Below are 20,481 nucleotides of genomic sequence, written 5' to 3'. Positions count from 1 at the left end.
TCAGGTCTTCTTTGAGAGCTAACTTGTTCTGGTGGCAAAAAATTATCTGCTTCAAGATAAATTTATAGCTTTTAATCAGGACATCACTTAGAAATGTAACAAATGTTAATACAATATTTCTTCTGTCTCTTGGTGATATTTAATGGAAACAAACACAATACAGTACTAGTAAAAGGAGAGGCATAAGCACGCGAAGGACTTGAAGCAATGCCTAGCATAAAAGTAAGCCCTTAATATAGGTAGTGATTATTACTATTTTATTATCAGACTACGACAGTCTTTATTCATTCAACAGGTATTTACTGAATGTCTACTATACGCCAGGCTCTATGATTGGCATTGGAGATTTACAAAACACAGTCGGCCCTCAAGGAGTATAAGTAAAGTGGAGGAGGCAGCAGAATAATGCCATAAAGAAATATATAGTTACAAATTGTGGTAAGAACTTTAAAAGAGGTGATAGAGGTACGAGTCCATAAAGGAGATTTGACCTGATTTTCAGAGTCAGAGAACACGACTTTGAGGAAGTACTAGTTGAGGTGCAATTCGGAATAGGAGCAGGAGGTGTTAAGGAGACACAAGGGAGAAATACAAGTGAAGTCATATTCAAACATCTTTGAAGTAGGAGAAAGAATGAGGAGAGGCAGTGTAGCTAAAGCTGGGGCTAGAGTGGTAAATAGGAGAACTACAGCCCAAGCCATTTGGGGCCTTACGGACCTTGCCAAGACTTTAAACCTTTACTGAGTGGCCTGAGAAGATTTGTTTTTGGAGAGAGGGTGTGGGAGGACTAGATTTGTATTTTTCAAAGATTCTTGGCAGCTAGAGCATAGTGAGACAAAAGCGAAAAGCAGGGAGACTATTTACAGAGCTATAGCAGTATCCAGGTGAAAGATCCAGGTGAAAGGTGAAAAAAAGATACTGCTATAGCAGTATCCAGATGTAAGAGCAGAACAGAGTAATGCTGGGAGAAACCGAAAGAGGTGGATGAATTTGGGATGTATTTTGCAAGCAGGGCCCACAGGAGTGGTAATAAATATAAAGTTTAACTAGCACAGTAATGGCCAAGTCGAACACTCTTCCCATCAAGATCAGCTAAGGGGATTATTGAGAAGTTGCAAAATTTGCCTTCTTTTCCCTTGGCACAAATCCAAAGACCCCGGTGAGAGTCAGGGCCCACAAGGTATTCTGGAATTGCAAACCGCATGTACAAGGCAGGTATGTCCAGCTCTTGTGCAGAACTCACACGGCTTTATCTCCTGGAGGTCAGTGGCGTGGAACCGCTCTGTTTCCTGGGCAACGCCACTGTCGGGCGCTCCGGACTGGGGAGAGGTAACTAAGGACAACGGACTGAAGAGAACACCGGAAGAGAGGGAGAGTCACAGGGGGAAAATGGGCAGCACGTGCCGCGGCCCGGCCGTAGCGGGCGATTCGAGGGCTCGGTACCAGGGGTGCGTGGAGGGCGGGAGGAGCCGGAGAACGTGCCTGTGATTGGCGGACCGCGGGTGGGGGGGTACCAAGACACTTGTGGTTGGGCGAGGCCAAGACCAAGGGCTGCTTTTTGAACCGCGTAGGGTTCTGGGTAGCAAAGGCCGTGGAAGGGTCTTAACTGAAAGGGGGAGGGGAGAAGGTCGCCAACAAACGGCTGAGCTTACAATCCGGGCCGGGAGTAGGCCGGGGCGTCCCCCTCCCCCCATGGAGAGAGCCAGGCCGGAGCCGCCGCCTCAGCCGCGCCAACTGCCGCGGGCGACCCCGCCGCGCCCGCTGCGCCCCGCTCCGCCCCCGGTGGCTGTCGAGGGCGCCTTCTTTCGGGCAGCGGCCGCGGAGCCCTCTGCGTCGCCGCTCGCCCCGTGCGCGGCCGCCATTGTGACGTTAGCCTCGTCGTGCGGGGAGGCTCCGGCGTCGGGCGTACAGCCCGCGGCACGGCGGGTACTGCAGGTGAACCCGGAGCAGGTGTTACTGCTGCCGCCTGGGCCACCACTGCTTCAGGCCCGGGAGGAAGGCGCAGCCGCCTCTCCCGCGCAGGCGCGGCTGCTGCAGCTGAGGCCCGAGCTGCTACTGCTGCCGCCGCCGCCGCCGCCGCCGCCGCCCGAGGGCTCCCCCTGCAGGCCTCAGTTGCACCTGGGGCAGCCCCTGCCGGTGCACGTTAAGGCAGAGAAGCAGGAGCTGGACCCCAGCTTGGATCCGTCAGTGGGACCTCGGAGGGCCGTCAAGGCGGGCCCTAAGGCCTCCAAGGCGGCGAAGGCAGGAGGCTCCGGGCCGGCCATCGACAGCCCCCGAGGGGACGAGAAGGGCAAGATGGAGGAAGAGGAGGAGGTCATGAGCTACACGGCGGCGAAAGGAGGGGAAGGCAAAAGCCTGGCGGCTATCAGCGAAGGAGTCATCAAAACGGAGGAGCCTGAGAGACTCCGCGAGGACTCCAGGCTCGGCACAGAGCCCGCGTCCAGTGGCCTGGTCCATGGCAGCAAGGATGTCATCCTGACCCAGCCGTCCATTGCCTTTGGGCCGCACCAGCAAGACCTCAGGATCCCTTTGACTCTTCCTACCGTGCCCCCTGGAGCCCGGATCCAGTTTCAGGGACCTCCACCTTCAGAGCTGATAGGATTGACCAAGGTCCCCTTGACACCAGTGCCTATTAAAATGCAGTCCTTACTGGAGCCTTCTGTAAAAATTGAAACCAAAGATGTCCCACTCACCGTGCTTCCCTCAGATGCAGGTATTAGACGGCAGGGGAAACAATTTGGTTTTTTAAACTTCGGCTGTTGCCCCGTAGCTGACATGTCAGCTGTTGAGAAGCATAAACTAGAAAAATAAAATCATGGGTTCAGGGCAAAGTCTGCAAAGATCACTTCTGACTTGTACATATAGCAGTAAAATACGCTAACACGTTCAGGATTCCCAAACATTAAAAATAATTATTTTTTTTAAGGCCCAGTGGAGGATGAGATTTAGATGTGACTAATGTTTATACACAAAAATAGAAATATTCTTGCTAGATAACACAAAGCCCTCAGTTTATATGCTACAGATAATCAACATTTTAAAATATTGTATTATAGTAGCTCAGTATTTTTACATGTATCAAGAAACAAGAAAAAATAGTGTTTAATGAAAAAATAAACAGGAAAGTTTATACTGGATATAGAGGTGATTTATCTTCTTTAAAAATGAGGAGTAAACATTTTCTAGGCGAGAACAGTACATAATTAATTGTAATGGTATTCTAAAAGCTAAGGACTTACAGAAATATAGAAAATGAAAACACTGTAGAATAAGTTGTTTTCAAAGAAATGACCACAGTTACAGTAGTAACAATTACAAGTAGATATTTTATTTCTATCCGTTATTTCCAAATATATAGCTAGAAAATTCTTATTTTAAGATGTAATTCAGACAGAATACTATGGCAGTAAATGTCAATGGAAAGTCATATTAATCTTCAGTTCATATCTTCATTGACTTCTTTCTTCATTGTTTTCTTATTTTCTTTACTGATTCTTCCTCCCCACCCCACCCTCTTGCTTTTTTTTTTTCTAAAATTTTATTAGAGTATAGTTGCTTTACAATGTTGTGTTAGTTTCTGCTGTACAACAAAGTGAATCAGCTATATGTGTACATATATCCCCTTTTTTGGATTTCCTTCCTATTTAGGTCACCACAGAGCATTGAGTAGAGTTCCCTGTGCTATACAGTAGATTCTCATCAGTTATCTATTTTACACATAGTAGTGTGTATATGTCAATCCCAATCTCCCAATTCATCCCACCCTCCCCTTCCCCACCGTGGTACCCGTATGTTTGTTCTCTCTACATCTGTGTCTCTATTTCTGCTTTGCAAATAAGTTCATCTGTACCCCATACTCTTGCTTTTTATCATCAGTAATTTTTAAACTTTGTTTTCATTTTCTAAAGGAGAGAAAGGGGAAGCTTTCTTTATAATACTTATTTCATCCTTTGTGCATTTTAAAATTTTATATATCAAGTAACCCTAAAATAAAGAGAAACAGTATATGAAGTGTATAGGCAGTGGTTTTTGATGAATTATGTAAGAGATGTGAATTTAAACAACTTCCTTTATTGTAATTTCAGCTGTCTCTGTGATTTTCAAAAAGTCACCTTTCTTATTTTCCTCTTATTTTTTCTCCTGGGACATGGAACTAGTGTTAGTGACCCACCTTGGCAGGTGCTTCACCTTCATGACAAAATATAAATAATATAGTATATTAATATTATAAGTATTTTTGCTTGAATGGGCACTCCAGTGGCATGTAAATGAATTCCTTTAAACATTTAGGGTACACCCACCTAGCGCTGGGATTATAGTCATTAATAAGTCCTAATTCCTGTCCCCCAGTACTAGAATATTTTAATGGGAAATAAACTAAATGTTAATTATTGTTAGAGATATTAATATAGCTCAAAGAAGTAGTAAGCCAGCAGTTTACTGTGTTTTCAACGTTATTACTTCCACAGTATCTTCAACAATATTATTCTTTTTGAGGAAGAGAAGAGTCTTTCTAAGCCACAGTTTAGAATGCAGAGTTCAGGGGTTATGAGGAATTCTGGAACACTGGCAGTTCCTTGGCTATATTGAAGTGTATATTTTCTCCAGATATTTAAAAAGTAAATATAGGTGGAAGTGCACTTCACTTTAAAATTGTGTGTGTGTGTGGCACATTAATTTAGTCTCTTAATTTTTGTCATGTAGGAATACCAGACACTCCCTTCAGTAAGGACAGAAATGGTCATGTGAAGCGACCCATGAATGCATTTATGGTTTGGGCAAGGATCCACCGGCCAGCACTAGCCAAAGCTAACCCAGCAGCCAACAATGCAGAAATCAGTGTCCAGCTCGGGTTAGAGTGGAACAAACTTAGTGAAGAACAAAAGAAACCCTATTATGATGAAGCACAAAAGATTAAAGAAAAGCACAGAGAGGAATTTCCTGGTAATCAAATGAAATGAACAAAGCCTCTTTCTAATTTCTTTAAATTTATTTAGGTAAAGAATAGGTTAGTTTGAGACTGAAATACAAAAATGTAATTTTTTTCTAATCTGATATGTACAATAGAGAAAATACTGGCTAATATTACAGTAATGATTTAATTGATACTGGGCATAAGTTTCCTTAAACAGCACAAAGTAGAGGGATATCTGGTCTCATATTTGCCAACTAATGCACACCTGGGGACAAACAGTTTTACTGTCGTTTTGATTAAATATATAAATATAAACGTAATGAAGGTAAAGCTCCAGAGTTCTAGGCTATAATTTTTCAAATATGCTAGAAAATGAAGTTCAGATCAGAGCAACAGAGAAAATATGCAGGGCATGCTACAGGCATTAACACCATGCTCCATTTTAATATTATATGATTATCAGAATATAGTGCTGCCTTCTGACTGATAAATTTATCCTCATCATGATGTAGTTTGAAATAAATTCTGATTCTCTCCCCAGCAGTGAGGAAATTGATATTAAGCTTGGTAAAAGCACAGTGTATGGCCAACATATTGTGCATGGTGGGAAAAGAATAACTATTTTTCTAAAGTAGTAGGAGAAAGGTTCTAGGGGGGAATCGTCAGAGCAGTGGTTACAGGGAACCAGTGATTCTCTTGGTTATGCAGTGGCTACAACTGCCCTAACTCCACTTTTCTGAGTTTGGAAGGAAATTGGGTGGTTTGTGGACTTGGAGACTGCCAAGTCTAAGAGAGTGACTCTTTCTGAAGAAGGCATAAAAATAGTGACTGGTCATTAGTAACCACTTCATCGTAAGATATAGATAATTGTGTCTTATAGAAAGTGAGGAAACAGGAGGAGACAAATAGTATCTTACTGGGGCATTGTTTTATGGGTAGAGGAAAAGCTTTGGGATTCAAACTCAGTGCCTTTAATGTTGATTTTACTATAAATTCATTATGTGTCTTTGGATAAAAGACATTTGCCCTTCCTCTTCCTTTGTATTATGGGTTACAACATTGGCCACTACTTAGGAGCCATATGGATATATATGCTAAAATGCACAGAAATGGTATCATAGAGCTGGAAAAGATACTTTAGACAATGAAGACTTAGAAGTGTTTTGGACTTCTAATGTGCAAAGAACTATTTAAAGGCTGAATAGGATCTATATGTTCAAATTAAAAATAGTTTATCTTCTCTAGGTTGGATTTATCAGCCTCGTCCAGGGAAGCGAAAACGCTTCCCTCTAAGCGTTTCCAATGTACTTTCTGGTACCACACAGAATATCATCTCTACAAATTCAACAACAGTTTATCCTTATTGCTCACCTACCTACTCTGTGGTAATTCCCAGCCTACAGAACCCCATCACTCATTCAGTTGGTGAGTTGATTTTATTGTAGATTACAAATTTTTTAATGGCTATGTGATCATTTTACCTCTTAACTTGAAATTTTGTTTCTGTTAGCTTAAGAGTTTAGGACAACAATGTTAAGAAAAAATCAAAAATAGAGTGAAAACATTAAATCAGGGAAAGAAAGATTTCAGTAGACATCAAAACCCTTGGTTTGCTAGAGTAGCAAATATTCTGTGTCAGACCTTTTAAGCAAATCAGGATGAGTCCATAGATTATGCAGATAATGCAGGAAATGACTGAGGTAATTCAATAGGAAATAGGAATATGTTTTTACTATTAGCATAAAAGAATGCCTTGCTGATGGGGTATGAGGCATCCTGTCCTGGAATATAGTAGTAGTGACTGATCTCTTAAGACCATTTTTTTTTTGCTGCCCTAGAAAAGCAATGGAAGTTATCTTCTACCAGATATTTCGTTCATTACATTGTCTTTCCCTAAATTTCTCCTCTGTTATCAGTTCTTCACAACATTCCTGTCTTTTGCTTTTAAGAACCCAAAATTGAGAATCTAGTATCTTAAGAACTTGTTATAGGTCTATCCATCATTAGTTTGTTCTTCCAGAGCCTATTTTAGTCATCTCTTAGGCAGAGCTTTGTACGTTCACTACTTGCTATCACTTGTCCTGAAACTACTGTTCTTTCCAGTTTCTGCCTCCTCATATCTATGTGATGAGAGGTTTAGATATCTTGAAAATTAACTTATTAGGATCTTAGACATTTTCAGTTTTTTTCCTGTGTATCATTGTAGCAATGGATACCAACAAAGCCACTTTCAGGGTATCTAGGCTCAAGGCAAAGAAAGCTGATCCTATCACCCTGTCCTCTCCCAGAACAGGCAGGCACTTTCACCCTTTGCTATTTGGTAGTATCTCTTTTAATCCTGTATTTCAATCTAGGCTTAATTGTGCTTTTTTTAAAAACTTACCTTGTTTTATCTGTTATTTATGATTTACACTTTTATCATCTGTTTCTTCTTTTTACCCCTTTTTCTAAGACCCCTCTTCCATGTCATTCTATCCACAGTTAAATGCTGTATGTTTTCTCTCCCCAGAAATATATTTATCAGTGTTCTTACTTGAGACAGCTGACAGTTTTATACAATATATTAATTTTATGCAATTCTGAGCAAAGATTTGGGGAGATAGAAAGTGGTAGAGCTCTCGCATCCATGATGTTTTATTTAAGTATGAGAAGCAGAATTATAGGAAGCATTTCAGAGCCATATGCAAAGTAATCAAATCTAAGGAAAATGAGCTTTTGTTTGCTTTTTTCTTTTTAAATTTCTCTTATTTCTAGTAATATGTAGTGTCAGTAAAGATTTAATTGGATCTCAAATGATTAAAAAAATCATTATCTTTTAAGTATAAAATTTGGGAATTATTTTCCCAGATATATAAAGTTATATGTATAATAATTATGATATATATATATATTTAATAGCTATATAATAATTATGATGAGATTTATTGGCTACTCTGCTGCCCAATCATACAACTTTTGAAATATGTTCTTTTAGTTTGTACTCATCAGTGTGGCATTATATTACTTGGAGGAGTTGTTATCAGTTGCAAATTTGGAAATTTCACTATATATTTTATATTCTAAATCATTTATAAAATTGTTAAATAAGAACAAATTATAGCACAAATCCCTAAGAGAATCTACTTTTAATCGCTTATTACCTACAGATACAAATTTTTACACCACCCCCTTTTTTGTTTCTTTCAATTAATTTTATATTATATTCTAAACCTAAAGTCATGGTAATTGTGTTTTTCAAACTTGTTTTGTTTATTCCCATGGAAGAAAGATATGAAGTTAGTGAGGAGTGAGGTATAATTTATCTCTTATCAGAAAAAATTTGCTCTTTTTTCCTAGCAACCTTTATACACTAATACATTGTATAGATTTCATCAGCTTTTTAAGTGTAGAAAATAGACTTACCAAACTATAGTTCTCAAGTTCACTACTTCCAATAACAAGTTCACTACTTCCAATAACTTGGAAAATGCTCTGGCATAGCATTTTTGGCAGAGAGACCATTTGTATTTACTTCATCTAATATTTTCTCAGCTCTAACTTTGAGTTTCTCTAAAGTTCTTCAGTGAATGCTACCTAAGATCTTGTGATATTTTGATCTTGTGAGCTTGTCTCCTGTTTCTAGTTTCTGAAAGTACTTACAGCCAGATAGTCCAGAATACTTTTTAGATACTTTCTTTTATCATATGTCTTTGATGCCAGTTATGCCAGCATTTTCATTTTACATTAAGTGGTCAAATTTATTTTAAAGGATTCTGGAAGTTTGGTAGAAGCTATATTTATTTTAGCCTGGCTTTTAAATGTCAGTTTTATATATTTAGGAATTTTCTGGTGAGATTATTTCATTTTCTACATTTTATTTCTCAAACCTGAAATGGGTTTTCCTTATTACATCCAAACTCAGTTGACATCTTTCATTCTTCTGAATTCATACATTTTCTCTAAATTTTTACTTTAAAAATGTTTACTACTATTTTAATTTTTTGGTAGTAAACATGTGATGTGATTTTGGTTTACCCATCTGTTCTTATTTAACAGAAACAGAACCAAAAAAACCCTCCAATGTTCTGATACTGTTATTATAATGCAAAAAAATCTGGTCTTGTCCCTGACTTAAGATCAGTTCTAGCAAAGTTTTTTTTTTTTTTTTTTTGCGGTACGCGGGCCTCTCACTGTTGTGGCCTCTCCTGTTGCGGAGCACAGGCTCCGGACGCGCAGGCTCAGCGGTCATGGCTCACGGGCCCAGCCGCACCGCGGCATGTGGGATCTTCCCGCACCGGAGCACGAACCCATGTCCCCTGCATCGGCAGGTGGACTCTCAACCACTGCGCCACCAGGGAAGTCCCCTAGCAAAGTTTTATATCCATAAGAAACAAAGATATGGCTTGAAAATTCCTTGAAAAGTGATGTAGCTCATTATTGTAGGTTTTCTTATGAGGCAAGGAAGATGGAATCTTATGGTTCAAACTATAGTAAGTCTTCTTAGGTTCCTCATTACCATTTCTGTCCCCAAAGTCCCATCTTTCTTAGCAGTTGTCTAACTGTTCTTCCCAAGTCTCCATTTCCCATCTCTGTCTCTATGTCTCTGCTCTTACTCTATTTCTCTCTGTCCTCTCCTCCTCTCTCTGCCTCTGTTTCTCTCTCCTCAGCCATATGCTCGTCCTCCTGTTCTTCTTTCTACCTCTATACAACTTTTTCTTGTAGAGAAATTTGGTCTGTCCTCAGTTTATGCCATTCTCTACTCCTTCCTGTTTATCCCAGTCACACAACAAAAGCCTGGTTGCATCCTTCATCCATTCAACACAGGCAGTAGAGTCTTCCTCTTTAGGAGTGGGTGGGAGAGATTTGCCAGAATTGTTGAAAGTTATTAATAACTTTAAATTTTTTCTTTTCTTCTCATATTGTACTATAGATCTAAAATTCTGCTCTGTACCTCATGTAACAATTAGATAATGCTAGCTGCTTCAACACTCATCTAAACATAACGGTTTAAACAGAATCATGGTTTACTTTTTTACGCATGTAAAGTGCAAAATAAGTATTTCTGGCTTTCTTCCAAGGGATTCATGGACACAGTTTTCTTCTAACCTATGGCTCTTCCATCTTTGATACGTAGCATCCAAGTGTGCATGACCTGCGGAAGGGAAAAGAGCATGGAGGATCATGCATGAGAGTTTTTTATGGGCCAGTTTCAGAAGTGGTGCATATCACTTCTTCTTACATTCCATTGGTTAGCCTGAGCCACAGGACCACTCCTAACTGCAAGGGAGGCTGAGAAATGTAACCTAGCTGTATACTAGAAGGAGAGAAACCAGGTGACTGGCTGGTCTTTTCCATACTTTATCTACAGTGTGATACATTAGATCTCTGCCCGTTCCACAGGTCTTCCCTATTCACTGACAGTAAATCAGTGATGACTAGGTGTTGCAGACTTTAACCTCTTGTTTAGCAACATGAATTTTGACATTTAGGACATCTTCATTATACTACCATATAACTCTCTATGCACCTGATTTATCTGATTTTTTACCTCAGGCCAAAATGGTGCTTGACACATGTTAGTTGCTAAGTGAATATTTGTTTAGTTAAATAGATGCATGATTTTATCACCTCATGCCTCACTGGTACCCCTTATTTTATAAAAATATCTTTGGTAGAAAAGAACATTTGTATCAGCTAAAGGATGAGTCCCTTCCTTCTTCAATAACTGAAATAATATCATTGTTCTCTATGGCTCCTATAATTTGTGTTTCCTTTGCCTAAAATGACCATACTTCTTTTCTGAGGACTAAGAGCCTCTTGTACTGTACAGGGAAAAGAAATCTGCATCAGAGTAGATTTTAGGAGCAGATGTCTTGAGTGCAGTGATAATTCAGTGAATAAAACTGAGAGATTTTACAGGTCAGCCTGGCTTCATAGTTGCATAGAGGAGGAGATTTTCCTTATACCAGATGAGTGGTAGAGGTTCTGTCAGCTATAGGTTTATTTGTTAGTTTGTTTTTTCTTTCATCTAGTCATACCTTTCTTAACTATTATTAACCAAGTTCTGTGCCAGGTAATGGGGATACAAACATGAATTAAACTGTTCCTGCTCTTGAGCTCCCAGTTTTGTGATTGTGGTAAGGGTGGCAGACCTGCAAATTTACACTATTTTGTGATGTTTGATAGATTTATAGGTTCTGAGGGAACCTGAAGAGGGAAATTATGTTTGATTAATCAGGAAAGGCCTAAGGCCTGTGCCTCACAGATTGGAGGGCTAGTCCATGTAACCCCATTAACTGAGCATCAGTACCGCTTCATCTACACCCTGCTCCTGTGTTGCCTCTACTTCACTGGGTCAGAGGCCAACTTGAAACACATATACCCCTTAATTCCCTACCTCCAGGTTTAAGGGGGAGGAGGGGTAGTTATTTGACTTATCTGGAGAGAAGGAAGGAGAGGAAGGTGTTACCTGGCCAAGGCTGAGAGAAGATTCACAATCCTTTTGGCCTCTGACAGAAACATTTCTAACCACAGGGTCTGTTCTTGGACTGCATCTTCTATATTAATAGAGACCTAACTGCATGGAAATAAACTAGATCATGAATCTATTGCTTTGGCTTCTCTCTGTATTTCTGTGGAAAACTTGAGTTAAATTTAGGCTAAGTGTGTCATTTGGATAACTCAGCAACTCGGTCAGCAGTCCTCTCTTCTTCAGGATCAAAAAGATCAAATACATGATTATTTCACTTGCCTCTAAAAATTCTGCTATATCCAGCATGCCCTGCTGCGATAATATTCCTTTCTTATCTGTCACAAATTGCTGACCTATGGCAAGTCTTAGTCTCACTTGGGAATTTCCTTATGTATTCATATTGAATGCAATAAAGCAAAATAATTTTACTGATTGTTTCTTTAGTTTTTTCCAATTAAAAAATTAAATGTCAATTATAATTTAGTTTAATATAGAGAAGTATATAAAATAAAAGAAAAATGACCCATACCACTAGGATGAAACCTCTATTAATATGTAAAATAAAATTGATATATTTAGAGAATAGAAAGTTCAAATAGTACCAATAGGTATAAAATGAAAGTCTGGCGTCCCACGGCCCTGTCCCCTATTCCAGATGACCACCTTTTAAAAGTAACCACTATCAGTAGTTTCATACTATTTCTTTTAGAAACATTTTTATATATGTGCCAGCATTTGTGTGTATTTGTCTTTCACTCAATCACTCAATCATTTTATTCATTTATTTATTAATCCAAAAAATATTTTTTAAGGGCCTATTCTGTGCCAGGCAGAATTTTGAGGCCTGGGGATACAGTAGTGAGCAAAACAGAAAAGGTCTCTCCTCTTATGGCACTTAGAATCTAGGTGGGAAAGAGAGACAAGAATGTAAAATAAATGAACAAGACGGCTTCAGTTTGTTCAAGATGGTAAAATAGAGTGGTGATGTTCTTAGGTAAGGTGGTTAGTGAAGGCTTCTGGTCGTATAGTTTATTAAGTTCTGCTGAAAAAAGAAAAATATGGAGTGACTCAGTTCATGCCTGACCCATGCTATTTTTATTTCCAAAGATGAAGCTCCACCTGCCATCCCGCTGCCCACACCTGCAGTCCAGCGCCCAAGCCCCATCACAGTTTTCCAGCCAAGCATCTCCAGTACTGCCCAGGTGGCTGTCCAGGCTCCAAGTTTGCCCCTCTGTCCACCACTCCTACCCCAGTGCTTTGCTGGGCCCTCCGAAACGGACACTCATCAGCTGCATTCTGGAGCCAGTCACTCTGTGAAGAGACCCACTCCTGTCTTTCTGGAGAGCACCAGCAGGATTCCAACTAGTGCAAGTACTGCCCACGCCAGATTTGCAGCCTCTACCATCCAGCCTCCCGAGGAGTATCCCAGCATCTCCACTTGTCCCAGAAGTGCTCCAATCCCCCAAGCTCCTCCTATTCCACACTCACATGTCTGCCAGCCCCCTCCCCTTGGCCATGCAGCCACATTATTTGGGACGCCACCGCGATTCGCTTTTCATCACCCTTACTTCCTACCTGGACCTCACTACTTCCCATCAAGGTAAATGAACAATTTATTTCCTTTCACGTAAAACTACTTATAGCTAATGAATTTTTACCTCTGAAGGCCTCTCTTATTTACTGAAAAAGGAACTTCCTCATTACTGCTTGGGATCTATATAATTTAGATTAGTGGCTAAATAGGGGGCAAGCAGTTAATATAAATACATGGAGGGGCCAGATGAGGACTGGGGAAGCCAAGGAGAGTGCATGCCCCATCTTATGAGGCAGCTGCTACTCAGTTCCAGCCTACTGTTGCCGCATGAGAATACAGGCGCCAGTGTTGTCAGATCTGATTTTTCTCTTGAAAAAATAATCAGTTATACGTGACCTTAATTTAAGATCATTTAGTCAAACCCCCTGATTGTATAGAGGTGTGGTTCTGAAACTTTCATATATATATATATAAACCACATGTGATCTTGTTAAAATGAAGACTCTTGAGTCAGCAGGTCTGGGGTATAGTAGTTTCCTATACTGAGTTATAGTAAGCGTAATATTCTGCATGTCTAACAAGCTCCCAAGTGATGTCAGTTCTGCTGATTGTGGACCACACTTTGAGTAGCAGGGATATAGAGAGCACTTGATCTAAGAGGTTAAATGACTTGTCTGAAGTTATATACCCTCTCAGTGCCCTTTTTAACAAACCAAAACGTTTCTTACGTAAATTACCAGTAAAGGAATTTATTTTCACAGGGAAGTATCTAGGGAAAACAAATTTGTAACTTTTCATTTTGGAGTGATAGAATTTAACTTCTTTGCAAGCATTCTAATAAAGTGGCATTAACCTCTACTTTTCAGTTGCTGTTAAGTGTGTAGACAGAGATGGTTTCTGTTGAGAATGGAGTGTTACGTGTTTAACACAATCTTTTATGGTTACTTACTTAGAAAGTAAAACTACTCCCCACTTGGGTACCAAGGCCTCAAAGAACTTTTGAGGTATATATTATGTTGCTTCAATTCATAATGGGATTGCTTGCTTTCAAGTCCTTAGCCCAGAACTGGAAGAAAGTGGAACTAGGGGATCAGATCAGGAGAAAGGGAGATTTTGCTATTTGTTGTTTTGTTTTTCGCAATAGGCTCTTCTTTAATAGCTTTCAGAAGTCTTTTAGTTCAAGAAATCAAACTTCAAGAGACTCCTAAGGACAGGAGTTGATAATCTCTTCTCATTGCTATTTCCTAGGATCTGAGATGTTGCAGGAATTTTAGAGAATTTTACAGTGTTTTTTTTTAGTTATAAGAAGAGTGCTAGGACATAGCTGGAATTTAATAAGTGAGTAGGTTTGAGAAGATCAGCCTTAGTTAGAACCTCGAGGTCCACAAACTAAAACTGCGGAAATTTTATCTTTGTTACATAATTCATTTTGTAATAAAGGAAAGACTTAGACAGTATTTACTCACATTAAAGGAGAAAAAGAGGCATCTAGAACAGGTTGTGTACCACAATCTCACTCTAGTTGTTATTGTTTTTTTCTTTTTAGCATTTTGAGAACTTGGCATTTTTATCTATAATTCTCACAACAATCCTTTGTTTTAGGCATAGTAATCCCTTTACTTTTTCAGATAAAGAAACTGATCAGCTGTTAAATAGCTTTGTTAAGGTCACACAACTAGTAAATGGCAGAGCCAGTAGCCAAACTTAGATTTGCTATCCGATTTTGAATTCCATGTTTGTTTTTTTCACTGTATCAGTAAAGGCTTCTCAATATAATGGCTTCTCTTGATTGGTAGCTGTTAGTTGCTAGCAGAGAATCACATGGAAAATACATACTGTATTTTTGAATGGAAAAATCATGTAGTCAAGTAGACTTTTGGGCAGGAAATGTTTCCTTATATAATAAATAGATAAAATCATAGGAAATTTCTCTTCCTTACTCATGACAAGACTTATGGGATTTAGCTGTTAATGTACAAATCATCTGATAGTTTAAAGAACATTTTGAAAAGAAACTCTGAAAAGTATGTCCTTAGAAGACAGAAACTATACCTTTATCTTTACTACCATTATTGCTAATTAATAATAATGCTATTGGGCTTCCCTGGTGGCGCAGTGGTTGAGAGTCCACCTGCCGATGCAGGAGACACGGGTTCGTGCCCCGGTCCGGGAGGATCCCACATGCCGCGGAGCGGCTGGGCCCATGAGCCATGGCCGCTGAGCCTGCGTGTCTGGAGCCTGTGCTCTGCAACGGGAGAGGCCACAACAGTGAGAGGCCTGCGTACCGCAAAAAAACAAAAAAAAAAACCAAAAAAAAAAACAATGCTATTAAAGGAACCAAATGAAGTGAGTTGGTAGTTTTATACGGAATTTTATTTCATGTAAGAATTTCAAACAAGTATGTCAGCTTTAAATATTAAGTTGCTCCTAACTTCTACCTGTATGTGTGTGATGATAATTTTCCCAAGGATATGGATGATCTTATTTATGCTTATTTAGATAGTATATTTCAGTAAAATCCAGCCTGGCTAAATAACAAAATTAATTGATTTCCTCTCAATTTTTCTATTGTCTCTTCTCCCAACTAATAATAGTCTTCTATAAAGAATATTTCCTCCCTAATCTATTCCATTTACGTGTGAATTATTCAACCATTTCAATACCATAATTGTAATGACTTTTGATATATATATTAAATATATACCAAATATACATATTTGATATTTTGCCCTGTGTATCTAGAGTAAAAATCAAGGAGGTTAGGCAGTTTAATCAAGGAGTCACTTTATGAAACAGATGGACACTTAGAAATGCTGATCCCTAGCTGTGAGGGCTAATATCCTCCTACCTTCAAATATTAACCATCTTCATACTGTGCTTATTGAGACACTCTCTTTCTGTACTATATTAATTTCTTAGTTATTCTTTTCACTCCCCACCTTTTCTTCTTTTTATTTATTTATTTATTTATTTATTTATTTTTGGCTGTGTTGGGTCTTCGTTTCCGTGCAAGGGCTTTCTCTAGTTGCAGCGAGCAGGGGCCACTCTTCATCGCAGTGCGCGGGCCTCTCACTGTCACAGCCTCTCCTGTTGCGGAGCACAAGCTCCAGACGTGCAGGCTCAGTAGTTGTGGCTCATGGGCCTAGTTGCTAGTTGCATGTGGGATCTTCCCTGACCAGGGCTCGAACCTGTGTCCCCTGCATTGGCAGGCACACTCAGCTACTGCACCACCAGGGAAGCCCCACCTTTTCTTCTATACCTCCGCCTTCTTGTAGTATTTATACTTTCATATGCACAAGAGATATCTAGGATCTTCATTCTGTTGGCCATTGAGTAAATAAATGTGTTCAAAAAGTGTATTGCAGGGACTTCCCTGGTGGCACAGTGGTTAAGAATCTGCCTGCTAAGGCAGGGGACACGGGTTTGAGGCCTGGTCCAGGAAAATCCCACATGCCATGGAGCAACTAAGCCAGTGCGCCGCAACTACTGAGCCTGCGCTCTTAGCCCGCGAGCCACAACTACTGAGCCCACGTGCCACAACTACTGGAGCCTGTGCCCCTAGAGCCTGTGCTCCGCAACAAGAGGAGCCACTGCAATGAGAAGCCCGCACACTGCAATGAAGAGTAGCCCCTGCTCGCCGCAACTAGAGAAAGCCCACGCGCAGCAACAAAGACCCAATGCAGCCAAAAATATAAACAAATTAATTAATTATTTTTTAAAAAGTGTATTGCAGTTAGGGATATAGAAAAGATACGAATGATAAATGGGAATTTATTAGCTTGAAATGTATAAAAAAATATAATCAGACATAGCTATATCTATGTATCTATTAGGGAAGGTAAGTCCAAAGAATTCTAAATTTGTGGGATTATATAGCATCTTAACTGTAAAATTTTAGACAAACAGATCTAAAGTTAAAAGCAATTATCCTTAACCCTTGTTTGGTTTGTAGACGTATTTAATAATTTAATTGAAGTTTTGGACCTATTTTCTGTAATAATGCACATCTACATACATACACAATATTTTGCCTAATCCTTATTGGAGGATAGAATTTATAGTCCCAAAACATGATAGATTTAGCTAATATGGAATACCTTCTGCTGTAACTATCTATAACTGTTGAATTTATATATGAACAATTTAATACCTAGCTGAAATCACAAGAAAGGAAAATAAATCCCCCTTCGTCAAAATGACAAACGAGCTGAAAACTAGTACAGTGGTCTTGGGGGTAGTTTGCAGGTTCATATAGTCTCAGCATTTATAAACTTGGGTTTTAATGCCTACATAAGGAGAGGATATGAGGTCATGACTCTGCTCAAGGTGAGGAGCTGAAACTAAAACCTCTTCATAAAGCTAAGACCCTAGAGGACTTCCCTGGTGGCCCAGTGGTTAAGAATCCGCCTGGCAATGCAGGGGACATGCGTTTGACCCCTGGTCCGGGAAGAACCCACATGCTGCAGAGCAACTAAGCCCGTGCACCATAACTACTGAGCCTGCGTTCTAGAGCCCACAAGCCACAACTACTGAGCCCACACACCAAATCTACTGAAGCCTGTGTGCCTAGAGCCCATGCTCCATAACAAGAGAAGCCACCACAATGAGAAGCCCATGCACTGCAATGAAGAGTAGCCCCCGCTTGCTGCAGCTAGAGAAAGCCCACACACAGCAATGAAGACCCAGTGCAGCCTAAATAAATAAATAAATAACTTTTAAAAAAAGCTAAGACCCTAGAAAGGCCTCTCAACCTTGATGAAGTAATAGAAGATTTTTATCATTGACCCAGAGAAAGCACAAAGGAAACTTGTTTTTATTCAGGGCTATATATGGAAAAAAGTCTTCTGTTAGAAATCAAAACCCTAGATTATACTGCACACTGGTTGAGAATCTGAAATCAACCTATCCACTTGATAAACTGAGAAGTTAGGGATTTCCCTGGAGGTCCTGTGGTAAAGAATCCACCTTACAATGCAGGGGACATGGGTTCAATCCCTGGTCAGGGAACTAAGATCCCACATGCTGTGGGGCAACTAAGCCCACGTGCCACAACTACTGAGCTCACATGCCTCAACTAGAGAGCCCATGTGCCACAAAGTACAGAGCCCACATGCTCTGAAACCTGCGTGCCACAGCTACAGAGCCCACGTGCCCTGGAGCCTGTGCACTACAACTAGAAAAGAGAAAAAACCCACATGCCACAACTAGAGAGACGCCTGGGCACCACAACGAAAGATCCCTCATGCCTCAACAAAGATCCCACGTGCCACAACTAAGACCCGATGCAGCCCCCCCATAAAATAAATATTAAAAAATAATAAAAAAAATAAACTGAGAAATGAACATAGAAATTAGTTCTTGGATGACTTACCTGGGACAACTATTCTAGAGGAACATTTCCACCATTCAAGCCACTTGGAATTTCCAAAGGGAGGAAATTGTTATTAAAGGTGAACTTTAGAAAATTATGGAACACGAGGAAAGTATTCATTAAGAACAAGAGTCAGTAGATGGTACAAATAGGAGAATTAACGCCCCAAGAATTTGAAATAACTGAAAATCAGGGAGAGACTAAAAATCAATATTTCAAATGTTTAAAGAGGACTTCTGTACCAGCCAAGATGCAATATAAGGAACTGTATCTACCCTCATCTGAAATGATAAAAAACAGACAAAATATATGAAGATATGGTTTTCAAGACACTATTTACCAGGCAATGAATATGAAGATCCCTGAGAGACAGAAAATAAATGAGGTAAGCCTTGCAATCTAACCAGCTTACTGACCTGGAAACCGTGGCACAAGCAGATCCTTGCAGACACCCTGAGTTGAGGAGATGGAGCTGAGAGACCAGTGAAACCAAGTCAGTTAGAATTCTCAGGATAGAGTAGTGGAGAGAAGAAAGCTGCACAGTGCAAGAACTCTGGATCTCTGCATAGGTTCCATCTTGAGTATTCAGCTGAATACTGATCAGTGTATGCCTGTGAGGAAAATTACCCAAGGCTAATGGAAAAACTACCTGAAAAATCAGAAACAACAGTTCCCAGCAATCACACCAGGCTGGAAATAGTTCCTGTTCTCACCAGATTGGAAAACCTTGATGGGGTATTAAATACTTAGAGAGTCTTGTTTCAGCTAGGCCTAGACTAAAAATTTCTAATCAATTTTTATCTAAAAAATTTTATCTAAAAATTTGTAAGATCTGAAATGATCAAACTGTTTTCAAGTAATTAACTGCATCCAAAACAAAGCTCAAGGATATTAATAGAAATAGTATGATTAAAAAGATAAGTGAGAGGGAGTTTCATTTCTGAGGTGGCAGCATGAGGAGCTCTGTGAAGCTGCTCCCAAGCAAACAAGCATGACTCGTGAAAACTATTTTAAAAAACTAACCGCTTAAATTCTCTGGGCAGTGTCCTAAGGGCATACAGCAAATGAAGAAACATTTATTCAAGAAAACATCCTAAAACTTGGTGAGAACAGCAAGAGTCTATGACCCTTGAGCCATGACAAATACCATCCCTCACTCCCACCCTCAGTTCATCTGGATGGAATGCCAACTCTGGGTGGGTATGGCCAAGAAGGTAGCTCTCACTCCCCTCAGCTCCTAATCAAGGGATACAATATCTTACAGAGAATGGTAGCATTTCTCATCCTCTCCAGCTCTTGAGTTAAAGAAACTAAGTTGATGGTGAGTGTGACCAAGAGGTTGGGGGTTCCTTTTCTTCGCTCAGCCCCTACTAACAGGATAGCCACTCAACTCTAAGGATGACAGGCAGAGAATACTGCAACCCTGAACACGCTTGACCCAGGTCACTTGTAGAAGAGATGTTCTATGCTGGCAGAGGCAAGCCAAGAAGACCAGAGATTTTGCCATAAGAACAGAGAGCTCAGAAGCTTTCCCCCAAAGGAATTTGACTTTATCTGAAACAGTGTGGGGAAGTTCAACCCTAAGGACACTCTTGAAAACAATGAGATTTTGGTGATAAGCAAATAAAAAGAGACTCCTCTTAATTGAGACCAAGCAGCTACTGTATGCCAGCTAGTACACCAAAGAGAACTAGGGAAAGAAACAGCTAAGAAGAGCCCTCCTGCAGTCAGAACAAACCTCAAAGACTCCTCAAAATTTACCCCTTCTGAATTTAATTGGATCAGACTGTGGAACAATCTCTGCCCCAAGGCATTTCGAAAACAGAGCAATCAACCAGCAATTAGTGGAATCTTAACAGCTGTATGTGATAACAAATGAGTCAGAGAGCTTAACACAAAAATCAGGGAAAGAGATAGTCAAAGAGAGTCCTGCTAAAACCAATATCATCCTAGGGTGACTGTATTCATGTCCAAGTCTGTGCCCTCTGAGGAGTGACACTCAAGGTTCACACTGCAGAGGAAATAGACTTCACTAAAATAGTCTGTCCCTGGTGGTCCATTGGGTAAGACCCTGTGCTCCCAATGCAGGGGGCCTGGGTTTGACCCCTGGTCTGGGAACTAGATCCCGCTTGCATGCCACAACTAAGAGTCTGCATGCTGCAACTAAGAAGTCTGCATGCCTCAACCAAGACCCGGTATAGCCAAAATAA

General features: G+C 40.1%; 1 protein-coding gene across 3 annotated transcripts in view; it reads left to right on the top strand.

The window, feature by feature from the left end:
* The first annotated feature begins 1,692 nt into the window (after positions 1-1,692).
* The window catches only part of SOX30 (SRY-box transcription factor 30), a 33,698-nt gene continuing 14,909 nt past the window's right edge, over positions 1,693-20,481 (top strand). Inside the window, exons 1-4 of one of the 3 annotated variants that reach the window (XM_030834254.3) lie at positions 1,693-2,713; positions 4,705-4,944; positions 6,161-6,340; positions 12,474-12,966. In XM_030834254.3, the coding sequence (XP_030690114.1) occupies positions 1,693-2,713; positions 4,705-4,944; positions 6,161-6,340; positions 12,474-12,966 (1,934 nt within the window). The remainder of the gene's footprint in view (positions 2,714-4,704; positions 4,945-6,160; positions 6,341-12,473; positions 12,967-20,481) is intronic. The other 2 variants (XM_060296548.2, XM_030834255.3) reach the window with 2 other exon arrangements.

This window comes from Globicephala melas, chromosome 3, assembly GCF_963455315.2.
Source record: "Globicephala melas chromosome 3, mGloMel1.2, whole genome shotgun sequence".
Classification (NCBI taxonomy): Eukaryota; Metazoa; Chordata; class Mammalia; order Artiodactyla; family Delphinidae; genus Globicephala; species Globicephala melas.
The sequence above is the reverse complement of the archived record's forward strand: the minus strand, read 5'-3'. Positions and strand labels throughout refer to the sequence as shown.